We start from the raw sequence: 26126 nt of genomic DNA, 5'->3' as shown, positions 1-26126 counted from the left end.
CCTTTGCTCGGTTTTCCCGGGTCCGCGGTTTGTATCGCCTCCCTTACTTGCCCCAAAACCGCGCCAGGCTCGGGGAGCAGAGGCTGCTCTTCTCGCCCAGGCAACTTGGAGCAGCTAAGCGGGAGCCCAGCCTGACTTGCCAAATGGCAGCTGGCGCCAGGGATACCTGGGTACTGCTGAGGAATGCAGCCTGCGCTGTCCTGAGGGTTATTTTGTGCTGCTGTTCTTTCACTGACCATGCGTCAGTACAGTGTGGGCTAGGGCTCGGCTATATCCTTTCAACAAAAAAATGAGATGACTCATAAATTCTGCCAAACACGTCGGAAAACGGAGCAGGTGTGAGAAATGTAAATGTGGATTCTGTGTTCCAAAAATTACAGCACACCAACACATCTACACTCATACAGGTGCCTACGTTATATAGGTGTATAAATATATATAAAAATACAGTTTTCGTATGTGCCATAAATATATATATACACATCCATACAGAATTTGTTATGAACACTCACAAACACATAGGTGTATTTAAGAGCATACACATACTTATTTATGCTTCGATGTTAATGAAAGAAATGAAAGGGGGAGCAAAAAAGAGAAAAACAAAAGCAAAAGCAAGCAAGGAAGGAAGCCGTTTAGAAAGGAAGAAAAGCCGAACTCCCACATAAACCAGTGGGACCATAAATGCATATATATATCCGCATGTGTCAGCATATGGACCCGCAGACGTACATGCACATAATAATTCGTTAGAACATCCTGCTTTTGTTTCCTTCTTTTCCCCCAGGCTACGAATAATTTCAAAACAGCTCAAGGACGAGATTTTTCGAAGTTTTTGGAGAGATTTATATCCAAGCAGCTACAATTACTGTGTCACCTAGGAGGGATTCTGAGAGTGAAACCTAACGCAGTACATGCTTTCCAAGTTACTCTTAAAGACTGTTGCTATGTTGAAAACAATTCCCCCAAATAATTCACAAGTCCTTCAGCAGCGTAGGGCTGCCGGCTACTGCAGAGCCAAAGGGGGAGGGAAAAGCATCCTATCGCTTCCTGAGCTGGGCTCGGGCTCAGCAAGCTGGGAAGATGCTCAGGGATGGATTAAAGAATAATTTCTCCTGCGGCTTCAAAATATGTACCTGGGGCACGATCCACTCCTTTCCATTCTCACTAGGGATGGTTTAATCAGGCGGTTTGCTTTACCGTTAAATAAGCGGCTGCTTTTGAGGTAAATTGGCGATTCAGTAAATTCCTGCAGTGCAACAGCATGGTGCATTTCCATCGCTGACCAACAATGTAAACACTAAATGCCAGGCAGCAGATTTTCTACTGTGCTTTCACATCTTGAAAATGAAGAGGAAATGTGTAAAGTATATGTGCGTTTAAAATAATATACTTCCAAAGGATCAATGTTCTACAGAGAACATACATATGTAAGTATATAGGTAATGTAGATACGGGTATATACACATATATGGGTTTTGCAGATACAGTTTATATGACTGTTCCACCTCCTCTACGTATTTCAAATTAAACCTGGGTTGGGGGGAGGATTTTTTTTTTCCGGCAAATTCGTCCCCTATTGAGTCCCTCACGATTTCCACGCGGGTCAGCAGCCGCGCTGCGAGGTGTCCCACTGCCGTGGCTCCGCGCAGCCCTTCATGCGCTGTGCGGGTGTGGATCCCGGCCCTTGTGCCTCCCGCAGGGCCGGTCGGAACCTCACCCGTGGCTCATGCACAGTGAAGAGAGAAGGATATGCTAAACCGCTCGGGCGGGGCCCCGGGCACAACCACCGGCCTGACCAGCTCGGCAGGACCGCTCCGTGCCCTCCGCCTCTGCGGGAGTGCTGACCCCGATTCTCTTGCGAAAACACCTGTTAAGCTTTAAAGTTACGTGACCGCCTTTCCGCCACGGGGAAATCAAACCGCAGCATCACCACACCGCTCTTCAGACTGGAAGGGAAAAAGGTACCCAAAGGAAAAAAACGCTTTTTACTGGAAGAAACCCCGCGCATGAGAAACGCTGCCTGCGAGCGCTACGCCCCAGCCTTCCGCCCCTCGGGGCAGAGGGGCGCGGATCGCCGCGCCATCGCGGGCCCCAACGCCTTTTCCATTCCAGTCTGCGCAACAGCCTCATACACCCCGCGGCGTACCCACAACCGTTATTAATAGCAATAACAATGCCAATAATTACAATAGCACTAACAGCAACAGTAATAATAGTAATAATTATAGTAATAACAGTAATAAAGCAATGGTATTAGGGAAAATAGGGACTGTGAGGGACAGGTGACCAGCTGGGCTGAAGGACAGGGCAGCCGGCGCCGTGCCGCTGTGCGGGACTGTGCGCGGGTGCAGAGAACCAGCGGCAATCCCGAGGGGAGCCGAGTGCTTACCGGTTCGCGGCACTGCCCGCCGGCGGAAGAGCCCGGGACGGTCGCTGTAATCCATTTTGCACCAGCGTAGCAATCCGTGTGTCAGAGGATGTGTCGGCAAGAAGCGGCGGAAGAGGAGCGGGGGGCTGGAGCCAGCGCGGCGACGGGTGCGGAGCTCTGCGCATTCCCCCGCTGTCGCGGGAGAGGAAGCGCCGCGGGGCCGGGGACGTGTCAGCACGGCAACGGCGGGACCGGCCGCGGGTTTTAGGGTGCAGGGCACAAACATGAGGGAGACTGCCATACACCTCAGCCTAGACAAAGGTTAGAAAAAGAGGGGCTGAGGCTCTCTGAAGGCTGAATGCAGGGGGAAATTCGCCAGGGAAATCAGGAAAAGGCCATGAAAGCGCTCGCTGCCTGCACATGACCAGCCGCAGCCAATGACGAGCCCAAATAGGTCATAAAAAGGTCTATTACCAAGTTGTAAATTTTCTTCAAACAAAAAGGAATTTACTGCAATTCCTTGCGGATTTTGCACATACTGCTTCCCAGCGCCATGTTTCTTTCGCGTGCGCGCTGCGCTTTTACTGAGTCCCCGGTCCCGCCTGCCCGCGGCCTGCGCGCCCCGGGCGCGATTGCGGAGGCCCGCGGGCACGGCCATGCGCGGAAGATCCGCGCAGGGAGAAGGGTGAGCTTCCTCGGAGCAGTACAAAGAGGGCTACCGCGCGGCGCCGGCGGCTCCATGTCGTTCCCCAACGAAAGGGGGCTTTACCCACATCCCCCCCACCCCACCCCCCTCTCCACTCCGGCTTGCCCTAAAAGCATCCACACTTGCTTGAGCGCCCACTACTGAAGCCGAAGCCGTTGCTGACCTAAAAATAGTCCGAGCCGCTTCCCCACCCGGCGTGCCCGTTGCCCACGGGTCACGGCGAGCGCTGACATCCATCCCAGGCTGCCCACGGCCTCGCCGATGGGGATGCCTCTGTCCCCAAGAAAACCTTACCGTGGCTACTAGGATCTGGGGCAAAATCCCATTCGCAGAAAGTACTAGAAAAAACTAAAACCTGCCCCGTGTCCACAGGGAATGCTCTGCTCGGAGATGGAGTATTCTTGCTCAATTTTTGTTCTAGACAATAAACAGACTCCTCCATCAGTGACCTCCGTGTTGATTGTACCTGCCTCAAAAATAGAGCTAACAAAAATAAACACTTCCAAAGGTGGAGGATCCTTTTAGCACGCTGCTTCTAGCAGTTGCACACCCGTGAATATCACACGCGTGTGTCATGTCCCTCGACAGAGGCACCGGCACCGCTCGCGGCGACTCTATGGCACCCACGGCAGCGCAGAGCTGCCCGGGGTGGAAACGGAGAAATCCCGCGGAAACCAAAGGCGCGGTATGCCCGCACTGCGGCCGCCGCAGGCGGCCTCTTGTCTCCATTGCCTCTGCTACTCGAGCACCTAAGGCTTTTCTCTGCCAAAATACCACTGCCTGCTCCGGAGCTGGAGGAGTCCAGTTAATCAGGGGCTTACTGACCGCCCGGGACAATTTCTGGATCGGTTTTCTTTTTGTTAGCAAGACTCCAAGTACGACCGAGGGGGAGATCCAGCTTCCAGGCTATAAGGGGGAGATACCTTAACAACTACAGCGATTTTTATTGTTTTTCTTAATTAATAAGACAGGGACTATCCCAGTTACAGCTAGGCCTTTGCAGACGATGTGCGCACAAGAAAGTCAGTTTTTGTCTACGTGGCTGCGTTCCCAGTCGGCCCAGGGAGAGTGGCGCTTAACGGAAACTTCTCCAGGAATATTTAAATTTTATTCTCTTTGTCTGGAAATTGAGAACAACCACAGCATCAGCTCTTTTCCGAATAAATATTAGTGCTCGCTCAGGTGTGCCGGTCTCCGACACGCGCTTCCCGTGTTGCCGTCCCGGTCTACGGCACTGGTATCTCTGCGGCAGCGCCTGCAGGAACCTGCTGCACCAAGGCTTGGCCACAACCGCAGCACAGGGAAGGAGCTTTTACCCTGACCTGAGACCCAACATGCCGGTGCCAGTGGCAACGGATATTATTTTGAAAACCAAGGGGGGGTGTTTACGTGTCAGGAGACTGGGTTTCCTTAACCGCGCCGCCACCAGCCCCCCATCCTTCCTGGACATTAGGGATACCCGTGTATTTATGCAAATCTATTCAGCAAAATGTTTACTTCACCTATTTGCTGCAGTTTCCCCTCGTTTACAACCTTTAACCAACTACGTGATTAAAATAAACCTAGAACAATAGCTCCGCTTGCTTGTGACTCCCTCTAGAGCTACTGTTTTGCAGGAATGGAAACGTGTTTGGCTCGGTGGCGGGGAGGGGGTAAAGGGAAGGGAAACCAAATGAACCAAGCCCACCATACAATTTCTGACACCGGGCATGGCGGTTCCCGCCGTGCCGGATCTGTTCCCTGGAGCGAAGCAGTGGGCGCGTGAGACGGGCCGCAGCGCTGGGCGCAGACGGCGGAGGCCGGCACCCCTCCAGGCTCCTCGATATTTTTCCGAGTGAGGCCCCGGTTCGGCCCCTAAAAGTTTCTCGGGCAGATAATGTAAATTTCGTGTGTTTGTGGCAGTGGCTGGCGCGTCCCTGCGATCCCCTTCACCATCATTCCCGGGGGCGTGAGGCCGTGGAGAAAAAATGACGCAAATATATTGGTAGGGTTTTACACCTCATACCCCAGCGCTCTAGCTACTGTTCCTAAAAAGGACTGCTCTCGGCCGTCCTCTCAGTTATAGCAGCCTGCGGGACCTCGCCGAGGAGCGGGAGAAAGGGAAGGGAGGGGAGAAGGGGAGATAAATTAAACCGCTTTACTGATCAGAGCAGGCTCCTCTCCCCTTGGCTGCGGGGAATCTTGCGAGGAATCTGCTCTTACAGGCTGTGGCCTTCACGGGAAACGCACTCAAGCCGTGCCATAATACTTAGGGGAAAAAATGCCCTTCTCTCCGTTTATGCGTGGTTTGGGAGCACTAACCATTACAGCTCCCGAGAAAACTCCACGTAAGGCCACAAAAGCTTTTAATCTCTCCACTCGTCCGCCATCCGCAGGGTCGCTTAGGCAGGGTTTGGCTGCGGATGGAAGCCCAGCACCGATCAGGAGCAACGGTCACCTCGGCAAGGCAAAGTCCCCTGTCTGGCGGCAGCAGCCCCCCGGCCCCGCCGTCCCGCAGCTCAGGGAGGGCTGGAAAGGTGAAGGCAGGGCCCGGGCACACACGTCGAGGGGGCTCACGGGACCGGGTCGCAGGGTGGGCTCAGCCCGAGGGTGGGCCCTTAGTCCCCGCTGCCCGCTGCTTCCACAGCGATCTCGCAGAGCCATGTCTGGCGACTCTGGCGGGGTGTGCAGGCAGCAGGGGGAGAAACCCAGGATTTGTAGTCGATGTGCCCTTCCCAGACCCCACCGAAACACCCAGCACAGGGGGAAGTACGGAGAAAGGCGCAGGGAGGAGTTAGTCCAGACATGGAGGGGTACTGAGGTTTACTGGAGGAGTGGATTACGAAAAAGATGCGAAGATGCCGATGCATTTTATATTTGAATAAATTTGGTTTATTCTAATAAAATATTATAGCAGAAGGTTAAATATAATTCTAAGATATTTTCTTCAAATTTATTAAATTTATTTAATTTAGTCAACATAAGAACAAGAATTAAAATAGCACAAGTGCACTTGTCTTGATTAATAAAGCGTCGTTAAATGTCTTGCTTATTGGAATTCATTATTAGGAAGTTTATGTTGTTTCTGGCAATCACCGTCTTTTAAGATTGGGGAAAAAAATCATTTGAAATGTATTGCTACAAACTCTGTATCAAATTTGGAAAAGAAGTAGATGAACTGTTAAATCTAGAGATTGTTCCGGATATGGTTAAAAACAAAACCATAAACAACTGGAGCACCAGAAGCAGAGAAATGTCAAGCAGAGGTACACTGGGTCTCTCGTCCCACGGCAGGACCTCGTACAGGGGGAGACCGGCTGACATGTCGGGCTGTGGCGCTGGTTATTTCTGATGGTCTTTCGCAAAGGCTTTTAGGGCAAATTTTAATTCGTCTGGCCCTCAGCTCTGTCTTCTTCCAGATCATGTGCTTCCTTTTTGGCCTCCCCTTCCTTTCCCTCCTGTCTGGAAGCGGGGAATTTGTCCTTGTTGTTCTCTTTTTTCCATTTCATCCTCCTGTTCTGAAACCAGATCTTTACCTGCCTTTCGGTGAGTCCTAGTGCGTGGGACACTTCGATCCTCCTCTTCCTGGTCAGATAGGGGTTAAAGAGGAATTCCTTTTCCAGCTCTAGTGTCTGGAATCGACTGTATGTTTGTCTTCCTCTCCTCCTACCCGGCGCTGCTGTTTAAAACAAAAACACAAGGTTTTGGAAGTTGGTGTGGTCGTTCAAAACCAGGCACAAGCAGGGAGCGAGGGCGAGGGCCCCTCTGGAATTCCTCGAGAGAAGCCCCACAGAAAAGAAGGGGAAAAAAGCAGAGGGCTCGACAGAGCCGAGTTCTACACACGAGTGCGGGACAAACAGCAGTAGCAGACGCAGGAAATACCTGGGCTCCGCACCCCTCCACCGGGGTTTGCCGGACCGAGTTTACGGGGTCACCTTATTGCCTGCTGACCGGCCCCCCGGCCCTGCTCCCTCCCGTTCGGACGGCTGCGGCAGGAGCCGGGCGAGCGTGGCAGATACACCTCGGGGTCCAAATGGACTTTAAAGCTACTCTTGGGGTGACAGCCGCTTTCTGCTGAGCTTTCTGTTCGCTTACTGTATCGCTTTATTATCGCAAGCCACCGCGGAGATAGGAATCGCGGGAAGAGAGGCAGAGAGCGAGGGCGGCAGAGGCAGGGAGCGAGATGCAGCAAGAAAGAAGCGGGAGGAGGAAAAGAAAGTTTCGAACTCAGACGTGAGATGGAAGCAAATTTTTGACTGCGTCCAACCTTGTGGTCTCATCCAGGGAAACATTTGAGCAGGAGACGAGCTCTGATTTAAGTGGTCTGGTTCCTCGCCAATATTAGCACTGGACGATTTACAGTCAGGATATTGTACCAGCTCGGCCTCTTGCTGTGTCGTAAAAATCTGCTGTCTCTGTAAGTTATCGTATCCGTAAAATTTAGCGGGCTCCCCGTGACAGGTAACCCCGCTGCAGGGGGCAGGAGGCGGAGGCGCGGCGGGGGGAGGAGGAGGCGGCTGGTAGGCGGCCGTGGGGCTCCCCCCGGCCGGGTGGTAAAAGTCCGCTGCTGCGCCGCCGCCGCCCCCCGCCCCTCCGGGAGCGGGGTGCGGGAAGCCGGCGGCGGCCGCGCCGTTCCCGTAGAGCAGGGCGGCGGCAGCGGCGGCGGCGTGGCGGCCGCTCACCTCGGGTGCGAAATGACAGTCGTAGTACGGGGGATTGATGGGCTCCCCCGCCGCAGCCGCCGCCGCCGCCGCCGCCGCCGCCGCCGCTGCCGCCTTGTACTTGGAGTACAGCGGGTTGACAAAGTAGGAGCTCATCTGGGAGGGGGCAGCGGCGGGCGGGGGCGCGGGCGCGGGCACGGGGCGCTGCTCCCGCCGCCGCCGCCTCTGATGCCTCTACTCCGTGCTCATGCCGTCGCCGCTTGCCCGTGCGCTCACCGCTCCTGCTCTCCGTGTATGTGGTGACCAGGACTGGATTATAATCGCTCCCAAAATGACCTGCCTCACTGCTTTTACTATTTCCTATTAGGCACACAGCAGCCCGCGCACACACACACACATACACACACACACGCTCATGAGCTCAGGGGGGACTTTTGGCTTCAGTTTACATGTGCCGCTCCTCAGGCAAGAAAAAAACCCGGCCCAGCCCTGCCCGGATCCACCCCAGCCGCGGCGCCTCCGCTCCCCCCGTCGGTGCGCGCTCGCCAGAAGCCGACGAAACCCCCGCCGCACAGAGGCGAGGCAGCCGCGCAGATCCCGCGCGATAACCGCGGGCGCGCTGCCCGGGGCGAGGCCACTAGGGGCCCAGGGCCGCGGCTGAGCACTGAACCGCGGCCTGCACCGCCGTCCGGCTAGGGCAGAGACCAGCCGAGGGAGCCGGTGCCCGGCGCACGGAGCCGAGGGTGCTGGCGAGGGCAGCCGGGGAGATCCAGAGGGCGGCGGGGTGCTGCGGACCCTCCGGTCATTCCCTTGCAGGCGAGCAGAGCGCTGGGAAATGAGATGCACATTTACCCTTGACGCCGTGCACGCATGGCTGAGGCTCCAGGTTAATTGACACTTAATGGAAATCATGCCTATGAATATATTTTCCATCATTTCACCCTTGGTGGACGTCATTACCGAGGCAGAGAGAGGGAGGGAAAAAATAAAGAAAACAAGGAAAATATGTGGATGAGCGGTTAGCACCTCTCGGGGACGAGGTTCCAAATAAGCGAGACCTGTTACATGGGAGGAAGGAAGGAAGGCGCTGCCCGGCAGGCTCGGCTCTGCCCCTGCTCCTCTAGCCGGCAGCCATCGCGGGGCCCCGAGCCTCGCGAAGTGCTGTCTCCAGCCCTCTCTTCCCGGCTTCACCCTGCGGTGGGAACCAGCTTTTTGGACAGACACACCCAGGAGGTCGAGTCCGCCCTATTTTGAAGAGAAACGAAAAATTTAGGTGAAATATAATACGGGCCCCGGTTGGAGCCACGTGTGACCATCTGGTGTGAATTGACAAAAAATACTTGTGGTTACATAAAAGGCATCGCAGGCTCCTTCCCCATCACACTCAGCTCCCCCACCCCCCCCATCACAATTAACTTGCTTTGTTTGGGTGACCAGCCCTGCTGCCCAGCACGAGTGCCCGAACGGGCACTAGGCCCGCAGCAACACCCGCGCCCAAGCAGGGGCCCGGTGGCCTGCAACACGTGCCTTTGGAGGCTGGCAAAGGCTCAGGAACAGCCGGGGAACAGGCGGGTGGGGGGTGATGGAGTGAGAGAGGCCCTGAAAGGGCACACGGATTTTTAATGCTACAAGGACAGATAGAATCAAAACCAAAAGGCCATAGCAAGAGAGCAGCAGGAAGGCAGGAGGCCAGGCCAGGAGGTGTGTTGGCGGAATGGCGGCAGCAGAGAAACTGCCTCACTCCGCGGAGAGGCGCGGAGAGTCAGCGTGGATGTTTTCCGCATCCACTCCAGACCACCCTCCTCCCACGTGTCAGCACTGCCACTCGCATGGAGCTGCAGTCCCAGCAGCGGTTCTCCGCTGCCGGGCGGTGCGCAGAGCAGTACGCGGGGCGCGGAGCGCCAAGCGCGGCGGTGACACTAAAGTGGAGCGCGGGCTCCCTCTGGCGGCTTGTGGCGGCAGGCAGCGCCCTCCTGCCCTGCTCTGCCCGCAGCTCACCGGCCCCGTCGCCGTCCCGTGGTTCCGCCAGTACCCCGAAGTGGCACTGTGGGACACCGGCCGGCTCTGCACTGCCCCGGCGGGGCCTCAACGCTGAGAGGTCCTTCCTGTGCTCGCTGGTTCTAGGATGGTTTTCATTCTTTTTATTTTTCCTTTTTTTTTCCCTTTTCCCTCCCCCATTTTTTCACCCTTTTTCTTTTCTTTTTCTTTTTTTTTTTTTTTTTGTCATTCGAACTTCACAGTGCCATTTTCTTAGCACATTTCTGTGACCCTCTTTTATTTTTTTCCAGTGCTATAATTAACTACATACAAAGAATGCGCCTCGTTTACACATGGCAGCCAGGAACGACGCCTGAGCTTTGAAGACCGCTACTATCGAGTTTTCAATCGTGTTTCCCCACATATTACACCACAAATTCTCCATGTGTGGTAGTTTCAGAGTTATACGTTTTTGTCTTCAACATGTTATTTTTTTGGCCATGCATTTCTGTATTTCTGGATTGATTTATGTAAACGAAAGTAAAGATGGATCTTTGTTCATCCTCCTCCCCCCTCTTCACCACACATGCCTGTGAATTATTCGGTATGATGCGTGTGCACGCGACTGCGTATATGTACAAACATATATTAACACAGCCAACGGGTAGCAATTAAGTTATTGTTCTGTTTGACACAAAAAATCATTTCCATGGAAAAACCGCGTTTCGGCGTTCGAGCCGTTGGTTTTCCTTCTGCCATTTTGAAATAACGCACACCATATTAGAAATAGGTAAACAAAGGCCAGGGAGGGGGGGAAATAGACAAGGTAGAAACTGTCAATATGCCAGAAATAAAATATTTAAAAGAGACTGTGTGGACGTGACGACAGTTTCTTACCAGAGCCTTTGCTGGAATCAACATAATAGATTGTTGTGTGGCAAGAATATTGTTTATGTGTTGTTAGTTATTGATCACCCCCCTCCATAGTTATTTCCGCAAACACGGACGCTAACGTCGCAGTGGAAGATCCAATAAAATACATTTCAACGAATCAGTAGACTTCGTAAAATCTCTCAGTTCAGTGACCTTCGGGTCTTTTTTGAGTCTGTTGCCTTGGCCCAAAGCTGACATATTGAAATTTATAGTCCAAGATTTTAAGACCTAGTTTGTCTGGATTTTTTGGCCTTTCCCCCCCCTTTAACAAACACAAACATCAAAATAAGGTGGTTTCAAAGAAAAGCGCCATAGCATATCGTAAACTCATTAGGTCCAGACGTCTAGCCATCTCAATGGTTTTATTATACCACGGTTCTTCCTGTTTTAAAAGAATTATAGGTATCTTCTCCACAATGGATGGGAAGCAATGCAACACCTTTTCCTGGCACTGCAGGCTTTTGCCGGTTTTTTTTTTTTTTACAGAGGTAAAAAACATTAAACACCAGGTCTCTCAGCTCTCCCCTTATTCTTGAATTAACCAACTGCTCGTAAATATTTACGGGTCCTTCATTTTAATGGTTGCTCTTTAAACAAAGCATTTTTTACAATGAACTTCATCTCAATTATCTTGATAAAGTCATGTCGGCTTATAAACGCAGAAGGCAGGAGACACGTTGCTAAATGAGCTCTCGCCAACAAAGCCGAACGCTTGGAAGCAGACGGGTCCCCCCAGAGCCCTCCAACCTCCAGATTAAAGAGCGTAGAGGTTGGAAGCGGCCCCCAACAATAAAATACGTTTAAGCGAATAGGCATCATTTTTGTCCATTGGTTCTAGGGGACCCGTGCGGGAACATTTCCTAAGTTGTCTCAAGAGGTGGCTGGTGTTTCAGAGAGCGCCGGTAACCCAGGCGCTCGGGAGGAATACGCGGCCCGTGCACCTACACGGAGAGGCCGGAGCCGGCCTCGCCGCCGCTGCCCTCCGAAAGCAAACGTCGATTAGGCGGGAGCGGCGGGGAAGTGATTTTCCTCCGGCCTTTGTGGCTGCCAGAGGTGCTGCTGGCTCGGCAGCGAGGCCGGGCTTTCCCGCGGCCCCGGCCCGTCAGTGCTCGGCCCGCGGAGGCCCCGTGGGAGCTGCGCGGTAGGGTCGCCGGCACGGAGAGCGTCGCGAGGGGCGCACAGATTTGTCCTCTCACCGCAGCGCTGTCGTTCGGTCACGGCAGACTTTATTGTGTAATAACTGACAACAATTACAACAGGTCTGTAGTTCGAGACGCGGCGCAGTTAGTTAATACAACAGTCACCGGGGGCAGGGTCGTCAGCTAGCCGAGGGACCGGGAGGCGTTAGGCCTATTGCGAACGGCTTTGGGGATGAGATAACCTCCTATCAGTGCACTAAAGGTGTGGGGGGGGATAGCTCGTGGCCTCTCTGTGGCATCTACTGCGAAGAAGCGAAATTCAGACCTAGAAAGCAGAGGTTTTGGGAAAGGTTTCCTCTTAGTAAATCGTGGACAACACAGCACCCCCATTGATTTAAACCAATGTAATTTAATATATATTTTATTACCGTAATTATAATTAATTTCCTTACCTTTATTTTGGCAAAGTAACTATCTAGACTACATCACTTTTAAGGAACATGTCAAACATTTAACATCAGATAGAGTTCCCAAAGCTAACGTGCACTCACAATATCAACCAAACTGTCTGGGAAGGAGGAAGGGGGGATGAAGCGACTCTGCAAAACACGTTGGCGAGCAAGACAAAATTTCCCAAAATACCTGACATAGACCACGTTTCACTTCTAGCTAAGGAAAAAAAATAAAAAGAAAAAAAAAAGAAAAAAAAGAAAGAAGAAAAAAAAAAGGACCAGATTGATTTAAAGTTCCTGGGGGAGACGCGGGGGGGGGGGGGGACCGGGAGGAGGAGGAGAAACGTATGTGGGGCTGAGAGTACAGGGGGAGAATGAATAAAACCAAACTAAACCACAAAAAAAAAAAAAAAAAAAAAAAAAAGGAGAAAAAAGAAAAGAAAAAGAAAGGAAGGAAGAAATAAAAAGACCCCTCTCCCCCCCCCCAAAAAAAAAAAAACAACCAACAACTCGGCAACCGAAAAACCCAAATTCAAAATAAAACCTAAACCTCCCAAACTCAAAACTAAAGCAGTATTCCCCAACTGCATTTCTACTCCAGCGTTAGTCTCCTTTATTGCCTTTCTCCTTGTTCATCTTTTTCATTTTCATTCTTCTGTTCTGAAACCAGATTTTGACCTGTCTCTCTGTGAGATTTAGAATCCTAGCTACTTCGTAACGGCGGTCTCGGGTGAGGTACATATTAAAGAGAAATTCTTTTTCCAGTTCCAGAGTTTGATACTTTGTGTAGGGACAACGCTTTTTCCTCGTTGAACGAGCGTGGATCCAGTTTGCTGCAGGATTATCTGGAAGAAGGGAAGTATATAGGGAACGGGGGCCGGGGGGTGGGGAGGAGAGAGAAAGGTCGTTAAATTAATTTAACGAAGGATGGACTGTTTTCACAACTTTGGAGGAATTATCATAAAAGCCTTAATGCCCCAGTCTGTTTACTGTACAAATGATGTCTTGATGGTAGGTGGTTATGTGGAGTCTTTTATGGGTGCTTGTTGCTGCTTGCGCTGGGGTAGGCGTCTAGACGTTTTTATAGGTTAGTAAAACTATCAGTTTTGCACATTCGAGCCTTACAGGTTTCGGCAATAAATCAAAGGGGCAATTTCTTTCTTTCTTTCCTTCTTTCTTTCTCTCCCTCTCTCTCTGCCCCTCTCTCCCTCTCTCTCCCCCCTATTTTTTTTTTTTTTTACTTACTTGGGTCAAGTTGCTGCTGTTTCTCCTCCTTCAGATCGCTGCTCGGGCTAGGGTTGTGGCTGCAAGCGACGGGGTCCTTGGAGCTGCCGGCAGCCGCCTTCTCCCGGGGCTCCTGGAGAAAGGAGCTGCACGTGTACTCGGGCACACCAATCCCCTGGGACTCCCGGGACGAGGAGCACTCAGTCCTTTTGGAAGAGGAGGAGGAGGAGGAGGAAGACGAGGAGGAGGCTGCTCCCGTCTCCGGCTTTATTCCGTAGTGGCGCCCGTTGGAGGAGCCGGAGCTGGAAGCAGAGCCGCCGCCGCTGCCGCCTCCGCCGCCGCCCGGGAAGCCCGGAAAGGGCTCGATCCAGGAGCGCACGTAGCGGCCGGCGTCGGCTGCCCCTAAGTGGGGCTGGTGCATGTAGGGGTGGTAGATCCCGGTCATTGCCGCAGACGGCTGAGGGTGAACCGTGGACCAGGAGGTGGAGAACACGGTGGATTTTGGTGCAAAGCTACAGGAAGAAAAATCTGAACTCTCTGCAACACCTGATGGCCTGGAGGTCGCACTGTGACCTCCCTGGACGAATCTACTCCCGTAAACTTCTTCGCTTTCATGGCCTATGAGAGAATCGACATAATAGTTACTTATGGTGCCACTAGACGACATTTTAGGCTCCCCTCGTAGTCATATAAAAGGTTACACTGTTAACTGTATATGATACCCTCCCGGAGAACAATCGTAGTATTTTGCAGACTGCAACCCTCAACCATTGGTTGCGCAGCCCACGTGATCATATTTACCAATACTGCGAGTAAATCAATCCGCTAAACTGGGGCTGCTGTGATTAAAAAAAAAAAATCATCAACAACAGCCCCGCACAGCGCTCCCGGACCTCGGAGGGGCCGCCCGTTCTGCTCGCCCTGCCCGCCTGCCCTGCCTTGCCTCCCCGCCCTGCCCTCCTCGCCCGCTTGCCCACCCACCCTGTCTTGCCTGCCCTGGCCGTCTTCGCTGCCCGCCCTGCCTGCCCGGGCTCGGCTGGCGTGGCCACTCTGGCAGCCCACGGCCGAGGCGGGCGCGCACTATTTCTTCACCTCCTTTGAGTGATTTCTGCCATTCATTTCTTAATCAATGAGAGGCAGGGTGTTTAAATAAATCCAACAGCCTTGGCTTGCTAATCACACTCCAAGCTGCTGAGGAAACCCGCTGGGAAAGGGGGATTCTTGCCTGTAAAAACAAACCATCGCAAGCTGGGACTGTAACGACTTCTCATAAAACAGGAAAATGTTACAGTAAAAGCACATTGCGGTACTTCCATATTTCAGAGCATGTGCGGGTATTATTATCCGCTCCTCCCCCCCTCCTTTGACAGAAAGTTTCCATGGAAAGGATACACTTTTAAAAAGAGATGCCCATTGTGTTGTTTTAAAACAGGTGGAAGACCTTTGTAATGATTTTATGCCTTTCAATAAAAATTTTATGAGGTGTATTTGATTATAGATTAATGTGTCCCTAATAAAACGGACGGATGGAAACAGCAAAGCCTGTGTCTCCAAGCACAACTGACGTGTGGCTGAACACATGCTCCTGTATCTGCGAAACTTCGGGGCTACGCAGCCCCAAAGCAGCCCCCCCCGGCGATGCCCAGCGCTGCCCAGAGGAGGCCGCCGGGCCCGGTTGCAGGCAGCTCCGCGGCCGCGGGGCAGGGGCAGCGCAGGCAGAGCTGCCGCTGCCCCCCTTCGCTGACAGAACTGACTCCTCCGCCCCTAGCTCGTGGGGGATCTGGGCCGGGCCGCGCTGGCCACGTTCAATGCCTACGCGAGGTTTTTGCCCGCTTTGCTTTCTTTTCCTTCGCTTCCCTTCTTTTCCTCCCCTCCCCCCTCTCCCTGCCCAGTTACCCTTCCCGAGCGACACGGTGCCCTGTTAGTACGGAAAACCAGATTACCCATGGTCTTCTGCCCACGCCTGCTCTGCCGAGCGAGGGACGGCGGCTGTGCCGGGATCTGGAGGAAAGCACACGGTTAGTGGGGAGCCCGCCGAGGGCACCAGCGACAACAGCGCTGCGAAAACACTTCCTACTCCAGGGCCGTTATGAGGAAGGGACTGAAATTCCTGTTTATTTAATGATTTATTACTCTCTGGGGTTGTTTTCTTCCTTTTTGCTTCTCTTTTTTACTTCTTTTTTTTTTTTTTTTTTAATCCTTTTTTTCCCTTGTTGGTGTTTGTTTCTCTCATCACACTTTAGTATTTTCCTTTATGTTTCATACTTCTATATTTTTTCTCTAGAAGCTGGGTTTCTGATATGTCGAAAAGTTGCCTCTCTCTTTACAGATATAAAATAATAAAGCAGGCGGATTAGAGCGAGCCTCCTTTTTTCTATGTACGTTAAACACTTGGTATGGAGCCAGCTAATTACTTCCCACTGCTGAAACTTCTTTGGTGATGTAGCCACTATCTTTAAAGGAAAATAAAAGACGGTTCAAATGTATGCAATATTTAAAGACTTGGGGGGGGGGGGGCGGGGGGGCGGGAGCTGTTGAGCACGGATTTTCTTGTTTGTTTTCGAAACGAGAGCAAGCACAAAATACCTACGGGCTTGCGGCTCCCGCAGCATCAAGATTATGATGCTTTGGTTTGAGGAAAATACACCTCTGCCCTACGAGCAAACGTGCACATGAGGAAGTATTGGCCTAAATTTAAGTACTTAATTGATATAAAATTAAATCTCAGCAACAAAAGAGCAAAATGCAATACCACCAGCTGCAACACGACCAGTACTAATTCCTCCAAGTCAGACAATGTTGGCACTATCTTGCGTTTAATTTCTTGATTTAGAAACTACTTAGGGAAGGAATGGGCGCTGATGGTGAGCGAGCTGGTTTCCCAGCCCAAACAGTAGCCGCGCTATTTTTCCAGTACTGTTTGAACGTGAAAGTATGCCCAAGTATTTGCACTTCAATTTGGAGTCATGTTCATTTGCAAGCCATTTGCAGTTCTGCTGAGTATTTTTGCTCACACAGGCCCTTACCCGCTCCTTCTCACACACACAGCCTTCCTCAGCAGAGCCCTGTGAATAACATTTTTCAGCTATGTACAGAAAGGGTTAAGAGTCGTGAACGTCATTATCTAGATGTCTTCTACTAAAATGGAATTGCGCGAAATAAAACGGTCTCTGAGTAAACAGAAACGGTGCAGGGTGACAAAAGTAGGTCTGAAGAAGCCGGCGTAGTTTTGTAAGCATGCTTGGAGCGTTTCTGCTCAAAAAAGCCAACCTTGCCAGACGTTTGAGGGAACATTTTCACATCCACCATCTTCCGAAAGCTCTTGAGCTGATCAAGAACAGAACTCCTTAACCTTTATCTTATGCCCAGCTTTGCATTTGGCATGATGGGGTTCTTTAAAGAGAGTACAGACACGAAATCAAAGTCTACACATTGTAAGCACGCGATGACTGATATTTTTTAAATCAACATGCGAACGTCAAATAAAATGACATACATATTGCTGACAGCTTGCAGTAGAAAGAATTTTTATCACTTACCATATATGAGTTGATTGGATGAGGATGTCCAGTTGAGGTCATAATATTTTACTACGTTTTTATTTTTGTTTCCTTCCCCCTCTCTCTTTTTTTTTTTTTTTTTTTTTTTTCATTCAGTTTGTCAGACTGGGAACATCACACAACATTTTATCAATTAATCATTCGTTTACAGGCACAATTATAAATGAATCAGGTTTACATCATTTCCCGCCCCAGTCTCGACCCCACCCCTAAAAAAGGAAGGGGGAAGAAAAAAAAAAAAGAAAAGGGGAAGAAAGAAAGAAAGAAAACCAGGCAGATACACACAAAGACCAGAAAATGGCAAAGAAGGTACCTCAGTCCAAAGAGCTGCTCATAGAGAAAGACCAGGAGGCCAACCTGCATCTGTACTTTCAGTATTTGTAGAAAACCAAAGGAACCACAGTAGTTTACAGAGTTTATTGCATTATACATGCGAACAGAACATGCACAAGAAGGACATATTGCTGCTGAACGACTACTATTCCACATATGCACCACAAGGAAATGTCTACAATGGAGAAGAAGGAAATATTCCATTTTACGAAGGACAATCTCGAAGTTCATTTGCGAGGATAGTTACATTATAATGTGCTTCTCTTTCCCCCCGCCCCCAAAGTTTCCCTCCCCCCCCTCTTTTTCTTAAAGTATTGAATGTACTCCAAACGTTATGGCCCGTGTAACAGCCCCACATAAATACCATTTTGTTAGTAAAAACATGAAAAAGTCACATTGCTTGGATGTTCGACAGTTCCAATAAGTTAAGACCAAATGATAATATTCAATAATAGTTACCCTGCATTACGATGAGAACAAAAATAAATTACACGTGCTAGGTTTTATATATACTCATCATAGTAATACATATTCACTTGCAGCGCTAAAAGAAGGACAAAAAGTCACATTCTATCAGAAACAAAACAAAACAAAACAAAACAAAACTGGGAAATGCCGGGTTTTGCCACAGTCTCTCCTGCCTTTAACAAGTGGTGGTGTTGTCCCCACTCCTCACTGGTGCCCGCCCCGGGGTTAGGGTTTAAGAGAAGGTCAGATTAGCGGTCAGTTCCCGGATTCGGTTCTCCCTGCTCATCTTCTTGAGCTTCATTCTGCGGTTTTGAAACCAAATCTTGACCTGCCTGTCAGTAAGGTTTACGCTCTTACTGATCTCTAGACGGCGCTCTCGAGTGAGATACATATTGAATAAGAACTCTTTCTCTAATTCCAGTGTTTGGTGTTTAGTGTAAGGACACCTCTTCTTTCTGCCACTCTTTGCAGTTAGCCAATTGCTTGTTGGAGTATCAGACTTGATTTCCTCTATCAAAATCAAAGAAGGAGAAGAAGAAGAAAAAAATATCAAAAATACCTCAGGCTGTTAGATTGTACCCTTGGCCATGACCCCTCCTCTGCAGTGTCTGGCAGATATGGTGGATGCGGGCACTACGTAGGACTCGGGTGCGGGGTGGGCATCGGTAGAGGACCCGCTGCCAAGCTGGGCTTGCCCAACCCCGCCACCAGGCCCCTGCCTGCGACTGCCTTGCACTTCTCCTGCCCCGGCCCACAACGGGCTCTCCACTTCTCAGCTGGCGTTCAGCATTTCAACAATATTTAACCTGCCATCAGCCCCGTGGCCGGATTTTAACGGGTCTATCCCCGCCACGGCCGCCTCGGGTTCCCACAACAGTTGCTAGGAAAATATCCCAAACACAAAATCCCCTCTCTCTGTATTTGGAAGCAGCATCTTCCCAGCCATGAGCTGAATTACACAAGCACACCTAGGAACAGACATGGCCGTTTTGCCAGCCAAAAAGACATAAAGACATACAAGACATTAACACCCTCAGCTTGGATTTTTTCTCTTTTTCCATTTTCTTTTTAGATTTTCTTCCCGCCAGAAAGAAATTTGCCCCACATCAACCTAGACCTGTGAGGTTAAATATAATTCAGATAAAGAGAATCTCCATGCACACGTAGGGTAAAAATCGACCTAAAGGTTGCAAAGTACATTTTGATATGTAAAAAATTTCCCGTTTTGGGATTCTTCGAAACACGCCACTCAAAAGGAAGGCTCTAGTGCACTTTTAAAGGGAAAATAAAATCAGATTACACCACCTTTAGCTTTCAATCGCATTTCAAAAATATTGTAGCACTTTTGGAGACAAACCCAAGGTTATCTAAAACACCACACTGAAATATTCCATCTTTGGACCAGGCAGATAGCGGGCTGCTGCTTTCATTGTGCGTTTATTTCCAACTTTACCCAGCCTGGCACCACCTATTCCTCACCTATTTTAATAGGATCGTAATTAACTTTAAATGCAATCAAACCGCAGTGAGGCTCAGTGAAAAAAATATAAATTAAACAACAACACAAAAAAAAAATCAGCGAAATCTTACGAGAGAAAACTTGAGCTGGTCATATTTTACAACCTCCAGACCTGCTTTTTTTAGAGGTATGGGGCTGCTTTTGGCTGCTGCAGCGCACTAAGGAGCAGACGGCTATATTCTCCGCATCACGGAGGCTGTCTGCAGGTCTGCATGCACGGAACAGGCAAACCTCTACAGAAAATCCCTGGACCCTTTAGTGTGGCATTTTTTTTCCTGCCAAAATCTTCAATGACACAGCACCTGCAGCCCGATACTCCTTAGCATTAAATGTGATGGCTGTGATGCTCGTTAGTATATTCAAGCCTGCTTTATGGTGCTGGCGTGTTGGAGTTACACCACGGCACGGGTTAAACTCGGTAATACAGACCTTTACTCTCCTTCTCCTGGACTTCTGGGCTGGACACGGAGCCTTCGGGCAGGCAGCTCCGCTCGTCTTGCAACGTGGACTTGGGCTCGGGACTTTCCACTTGAGAGACTTTAGAGGTGCTGTCTTGGCTGTTCGGGTTTTCATTCATTTTCTTTTCCAGCTGAAGTTGAGCAGATATCTGCGGTTTGGAGCTGCCGCGAGGGTTTAACTGTAACATTACAGTTGAACTCGTTTCAGGGCTATTATTGTACTCTTGGGTTTTCCCAGTGGCGTAGGTCTGGCTCAGTCTAAAATATCCTGGGACGGGAACCTCGGGGTTCTCAATGGGGCATGATTCAGACACCAGCCTCTGGTAGGAAGGGACGTCTGCAGAAATGAGTTTGGATCTCTTATCGGAATACATGCAGCAATTGCTTTCTTCTTTAATATTTGTAGTGAAGGAACAAGTGGGGACCTGCTGTGTAACAGGTTGCTCTATTCGACAAGATCTGTTCGGGTCTGTCCAAGTGTCTACTTGAGGTATATAAGGATGTACATTCATACCCATATTTTGGTGATTAACTTCTCTTTTAGCCAGAGACGGAAGGAGTCCACAGGTTTGCATCCCATACGTCCCAATGTCTGTGCTAGGTGGCATATACATGCTGGCGCTGTTGGAGTAGAAACTGTCACTCCTGCACGCACTGATGAGAGAATCTACTAAAAAAGTATTAGCGGCAGGAGAGCTGTTGGGAAAGGACATTTTGGGGCGGAATTTGAGGAAGAGAGATTGTGTCCTTTGTAGGCTGACATCTCTAGGAAAACATTCCCGTGTAATTGCGGATGCCTCCGCGCGACCACATGACAGCCGGGCCAATGGCAGCTCCCGCCGCCCCGCGCCCCACCGCCCCGCCGCTGACGCGCCCCGCCGCGCCGCCCCGCCGCGCCCCGCCGCGGTCAACAGCGACCCCTAGGCCGCCTCGCCGGCACCGCACCGCCGCGCCGCGCCCGCGCTGCGGCAGCCGGGCCGGGCCCCCCTCTCCCACCACCGCGGAGCCTCCGCGGGTGCGGAGCACACACAGCCCCCACACACACCCCGCAACACCACCTCCCCGGGTGGCACGGCGGGCTGAAAACCAAACCGCCGCTTGTCCGCCATGGCTCCCGTAAAAGCCCCTCGTCTGACAAGTGCGGGGACAAAAGGTTGCGGGATTTATTAATGCGTATTAAGAAGAATCAGGGGCGATCAATAAAACCCTCATCTACATTCTTGGGCTACTTGGTAATTTTCTTGCTTCTGAAGCTTTTTCCAGAGTTATACCCTCTGTTGCCGCGCACGGGAAGATATTTTATTAACAAATCAATCCAGACTTTGTAAAGGATAAGATTAATAGTTAAGATTTAGCATAATGGCGTTCGCGTTATGAATTATTGAATATTATACTATTGATTTTTTTCCTTGCTGCTAACCGAGAAGGTCAATTTTTGTTTTAACACAAATTGTCAAATATTAAAAGCTAGACTTCTGTCATAACTCGAGTTTTATAGGGAAGCCACATTCCTAAAATTATTTTACTATGCTCTCGCCCGACGGCCTGGAAAAAAAAAAAAAAAAAAAAAAAATTTAAAAAGAAATTGGGTTTTTCACTTGCCCTGGAAACCGAAAGCATCATAAAGATAATTTCTCCCTCTGTGGTCCTGCTCATTAAAAAACATACAGAAACTCATATCCTCACTGCAACACTTCCAGCAACTTTTTCTTTCCTTGTCTTGTTTTGTTTTTGAAGAAGAATGACAAATGCATCTGTATGATAAAAAAGGAAATAAATACCGAAGGCAACAGAAACTGTTTACATGGCAAACTAGAGTTTTCCGCCCCAACATTTTAAACCTGTTTTACTGTTTCCCCCACCACCACACTTCCTACCCCTATCTACACCGGCATCTATTACAGTTTAAATAGTGACGGCGCAAACTGTTTATTACTCTTTCTCCCTTGCTTTTCTTTTTTTTATCCCCCCTCCCCTTGTTTTCTTGGTGGTTTTTTTTTTTTGGTGCTTTTGTTGTGTTCTTTTTGGTTTGGGTTTTGTGGGATTTTTGTGTGTGTGTGTGCGTGTGTTGTTTTGGTTTGTAGGGAGGTTATTTTCTTTTTTTTTTTTTTTTTTTTTTCTGTACTCGGAGTGGGGTGTTTCTTTTCTGGGGCTGATGCTGTCAAGGACTCTTATCCAGATAAAGTGAACTTGTTGATAATTTTTGTTTCGAATTCCTCCGCCTGTTTATTTTGGGCCTTTCTTCCATCAAAACACCCTTTCAGGTCTCCAAAAGCAGGCAGCACGTGGAAGGACTTTAAAAATTTTAAACGCGCCTTTCACATGGCAGAAAACCCACCAGCGTGGGTTTGCATTTTCCCCCGTTTCTTGGCATTTGGATGTTTTGCACTTTACAGTACACTTTGCACTGCTGGAAACAATAACCCTATTTAAAATTTCTCTGTGGCAATGAGACAGACCCTTTAAAACCTTATCACAGCTGTTCAAATACAACATCATTGTCAGGTTAAGAGCCAGTGTCTTTTATAGCTGCAGTCTCCGGCTCCTGGCTCGCCTAAGAGTTTAAATATTACCTTCGGCATAGTCGCTGCTCTCAGGATCTTGCCGCAGCAGCATCCCCTGCGCCTGGCGCGGCCCCTCCGCGGGCGCGCTCCGTCGGCGCCGAGGGTCGAGCTCCGCCGGGATGGCAAGTTAAGATCATTATCAGAGCCATGGCTAAGATTTCCCTTCGCTGGAGGAGGAGGAGAAGCTGCGGCGGAGCCCACGACGCTCCCTCCGAGCCCCGCATCCCCCCCTCGATTTCCAGCAATTTCCTCTTCTGCAACAACAGCCCGGACAACCCACAGAGTTTAAAGAAACAAAATACTATTTTCCTTGACGCAGCTTAAGACTCGACTGTTAAATCTAATCAGGAATTTTATGCCCATCAAATGGCTCTTTCATAATCTTTATTTACACTTGCAGAAAAGGGGGTCCCAGAAATATCCCAGCTGAAGTGTGAGCTCAGAGCTCTGCAGCGGGTTTCGCCCGGCAGCAAAGTTAAAACAATAAGCAAAGACTGCGCTTGCCTTCCACTCCAGCCCGGCCGGTGCTGGGGGAGCTGACTGCTCGGCTCCTGATTAGACATGAGGGCTCTTTGATTTTTTTCAATTGAAAATAGGCATTTCTCGCATGTCACTACACGGGAACTCAGCTGATGGTTGCGATGATAATGACTTAAATATCGTATTCAGGACTGGTAAACGGCTCCGTAAGACCCTTCGCTAGTGATAAATTATGAGGGGCTTTAAAAGCGGGCAGCATTTTTTTATTATTGAAAATTAACAGTAGGAAAGTTTAAGTTTGATGTAAATAGAAGTTGAATAAACATGCGAGAGCCACTGGGGAACTGGGGACTTAGGCTCTGGGCGTTTAATGTCATTCTTGTTTTAAATCATATTAAAATGGAATCAAGTAATTAACATTAATAAATAAATCAATATTGTGCAATAAATGAGATATACAATCTACATTAATATAAAGGTTTGGCTCTCAGAGCCCCATATTTTTCCCAACGAGGGAGAAAAAAAAAAAAGACAACCAATGAGTCCATGCAGATGTAAATCACTGTTTGTAATAAAGCATAGGTGGACATTACAGTTTTCTCCTCTAGCAAATGTCAGGGCTAAAAACTTGAGGTTACCAGACGTGGCAGCAGGGCTTAATTTTCACTGCCTTATCTTCCTAAACCTTATTACCGGTGATATGATTATTATTTCTTTTCTCGGCTGTGCTGAGGATTTTCATAGTTGCAATTTGCTCTGTTTGTGTCTCATTATGTGAGGGGGATGGGAGCGAGGTACGAAACAGGCTAGATATTTTGCAGATGCCTTCAGTAACAAAGGTGTTGCGGGAAATATCTTATTTTAAAAACAGGCTGGAACCCAGGAAGCTTTTAGGAAAATTCCTTCCATTTACTCGATTTCAGCATTTCATTTAAGGTGTCTTTAAAGGAGGGGATGGTATGTTTTATGCCATGCTGTTATATTGCAGAGAGATTGAAGAATAGTTTTTATTTCAGGGAGGAAAAAAAAGTTGGCTACGATATTGTGTCCTTTCTTCTTTTAATAATTCAACTGTCACGTTGCCCGGATTTCTATGTGCCATATTTTCATAGACAGTCGGCGCCTGGACTGAGGGCTCAATTCCCTGGATTTTTTGACCGAGAGGGTGGGGGGAGACGGAACGAGGTGGTTCAGGACGACATACTGATGACATTATGCTTCTTCCTAAATATGAAAGCTTATAAAATAAACAAAATAGTATGCTGGCTTTTTCTTCAAAGGTATTTTTGAGCGTGGGGATCGCACAGGAACCCAGAGCCCAGACTGTCCTCTCAGCTTCACTCGAAGCCTCAATCCTTCCTCTATTGTATTTCTATATTTCTGCGGACACGGAAGTGAGTATCTGCTACGAAGAGATTTTAGCCTGTAAATTGGCCGCAGATGCAGCCCTCAGCCTCGGTATTTGGGCTGCATATTTATCTTTTGGCAGATTCCTGCCGCACGTGCAGTTTAATCAGAAAATAAGCAAATATTCTTTTCGTTCTCCTTAAAGGACAAGCCCATAGATGCTTGGAAATAGCTCACAGCTTTTTCTGTCTAAGGGAATAAAGCAGAGAAGGGGGGGGGGGGAAAATAATAGAAGAGGTTATAGGCTCGTGGAAAATCATCACTTTTACACGATGGTTCAAGATAGAAGCTGCGTTTCCATATTCTGGTATACAGATTTTTTTTTTTAATAACACATCCTGGCTCCGATCACTCGTTCACTTTCGCTGTGATCGGCCTCACTGTAACTGCGAGCGGCTAAAGCGCCTCGCATGAAGCTTGATGGATTTGGGGTTGGTGTGGGCGCTCACAAGGAGCACTTCCAAGCCAAGAAAAACAAACACAAAAACTTCGCTAAACGTTTCCCTCTCGAAATGGGTATCTCCACCGGGAGAGCAGGGGATTTTCTTTCGGGATCCTGCTGCGCCTGTAAGGACTACCTTTGGCGTCAGGGATCCCCAGGATTTCAGATTGTACAATGCTATTTTATTACCGACGGAAAGGCTATTTCTAGGAAAGTGTTAACAATGAACTTCTAAAAACAAACCAACCCCAAGCCCCAACAACCCATCAGACAAAGTGCCAGCAAACGCTTTCACGAGAGAAGGGGCTTTAAAAAATGCGGAATATGGCTGAAACAACGTGAAATAGATTTCGACTAATTCTGCAAATAAGCAGAAAGCAGCGAAGCTCTTTCTTTCCTCACATTCTGACCAAAAGTGAGCACTGGAGGGAAAATATAAAGAAGAAAACCAACAAAAACCGGAACATGCTCAGTCACTGGAGAGCATCCAGGAAATTCATAAGCTTCACTTTAATTTTCTAATCTCTAGTTTCATTTTAATAGATCTCCATAGTACTTTTAAAGAGAGAGATTTCATTCAGCAATGCCTTGGCAAAGTGATGTTCGGATATTAAAAAGATTGCCTTTTTGCTTTAGTCTCTCTCGCTCTGTCTTTCTACAAAATAAGCCCTCTCTAGGTTCTAACGTTAATCTCTCCTTAAGTAAAGTGTGTTTTTAAAATTATGCTTTCTGTGTCTAAAGGTTTATTTTAAGAAAAGCCTGGATTAAGAACCGAAGATAAACTGTGGAAACATGGGGTTTGTATTACTTTTGTTTCATTGGCGTTAAGGCTGCCCTTAAAGGAATAAACAGATTTTCGTTCTAGGGAACGAATTCGGGATATCACTGGAGTTTTGGTGGCTTTTTTTTTTTCTTCTTAAAATTATGGTGGGTTTTTTTTAAAGCTCGGATGCATTATGAAGGATTACGACCAAATTTTTTTTTTCTTCTCCTTTAAAGCGGCGTATTTCTCCATCCCGTCGCTGTTATGGGTTATTTGTTTAATAAATCTTTTTGATGCTTTATTTTCTCATTTGGAAGGCCCTGAAATCTTATCGTTACTTATATATTAGCTATTTTAGTAGCAGTGGGGTTATTCTCGGGGAGCCGGGCGGCCAGGGGCGTTGCAGCGCGTGGGGGCGCCTCCCTGTGGCCGAGGCCCGCACTGCCGCAGCCGGCTGCCTGCCTCTCTCGGGGTTCTCTCTTCTCCGCGGCTCCGTCTGCTCCCGATCACGGGTTTCTCTTGTTCTTTTTAAATAGAAACGTAACCGTGCTATCCCTGAGCGTTTATGCAAGATTAATGCTGGGTTGTTTCTAATTCCGCGGCCCTTTTTTTGCGGTGTCTTAGCATTTTAAAGGCGTATTAATCCGCTGAGGTAGACTGTTAAAGCGCTGCAGGGAACAGAAAAATCAA

The 26126-nt window shown here is 49.1% G+C and overlaps 3 protein-coding genes across 5 annotated transcripts; all 3 read right to left on the bottom strand.

The window, feature by feature from the left end:
• Positions 1-6439: 6439 nt before the first annotated feature.
• Positions 6440-7873, bottom strand: HOXD8 (homeobox D8; the record flags this gene model as incomplete). Of its 3 annotated transcripts, XM_080621748.1 has the most annotated exons (3): positions 6440-6735; positions 7324-7471; positions 7739-7873. In XM_080621748.1, the coding sequence occupies 3 exons, from the start codon at positions 7871-7873 to the stop codon at positions 6440-6442; spliced, it is 579 nt and encodes a 192-aa protein (XP_080477874.1). The 3 variants fall into 3 exon arrangements, with proteins under 3 accessions (XP_080477874.1, XP_080477872.1, XP_080477873.1); XM_080621746.1 differs by having other exon boundaries at positions 7324-7873; XM_080621747.1 differs by having other exon boundaries at positions 6440-6732; positions 7324-7873.
• Positions 7874-11893: 4020 nt separating this feature from the next.
• Positions 11894-14433, bottom strand: HOXD9 (homeobox D9). Its single transcript, XM_080620916.1, has 2 exons — positions 13464-14433; positions 11894-13063 (listed from the first exon to the last, which is right to left on the bottom strand). The coding sequence occupies exons 1-2, from the start codon at positions 14107-14109 to the stop codon at positions 12822-12824; spliced, it is 888 nt and encodes a 295-aa protein (XP_080477042.1). The 5' UTR covers positions 14110-14433; the 3' UTR covers positions 11894-12821.
• Positions 14434-18035: 3602 nt separating this feature from the next.
• Positions 18036-20493, bottom strand: HOXD10 (homeobox D10; the record flags this gene model as incomplete). Its single annotated transcript, XM_080622191.1, has 2 exons — positions 18036-18313; positions 19752-20493. The coding sequence occupies 2 exons, from the start codon at positions 20491-20493 to the stop codon at positions 18036-18038; spliced, it is 1020 nt and encodes a 339-aa protein (XP_080478317.1).
• Between the last annotated feature and the right edge of the window lie 5633 nt (positions 20494-26126).

This window comes from Psittacula echo (genome assembly GCF_963264785.1).
Source record: "Psittacula echo genome assembly, chromosome: 6".
NCBI lineage: Eukaryota > Metazoa > Chordata > Aves > Psittaciformes > Psittacidae > Psittacula > Psittacula echo.
The sequence above is the reverse complement of the archived record's forward strand: the minus strand, read 5'-3'. Positions and strand labels throughout refer to the sequence as shown.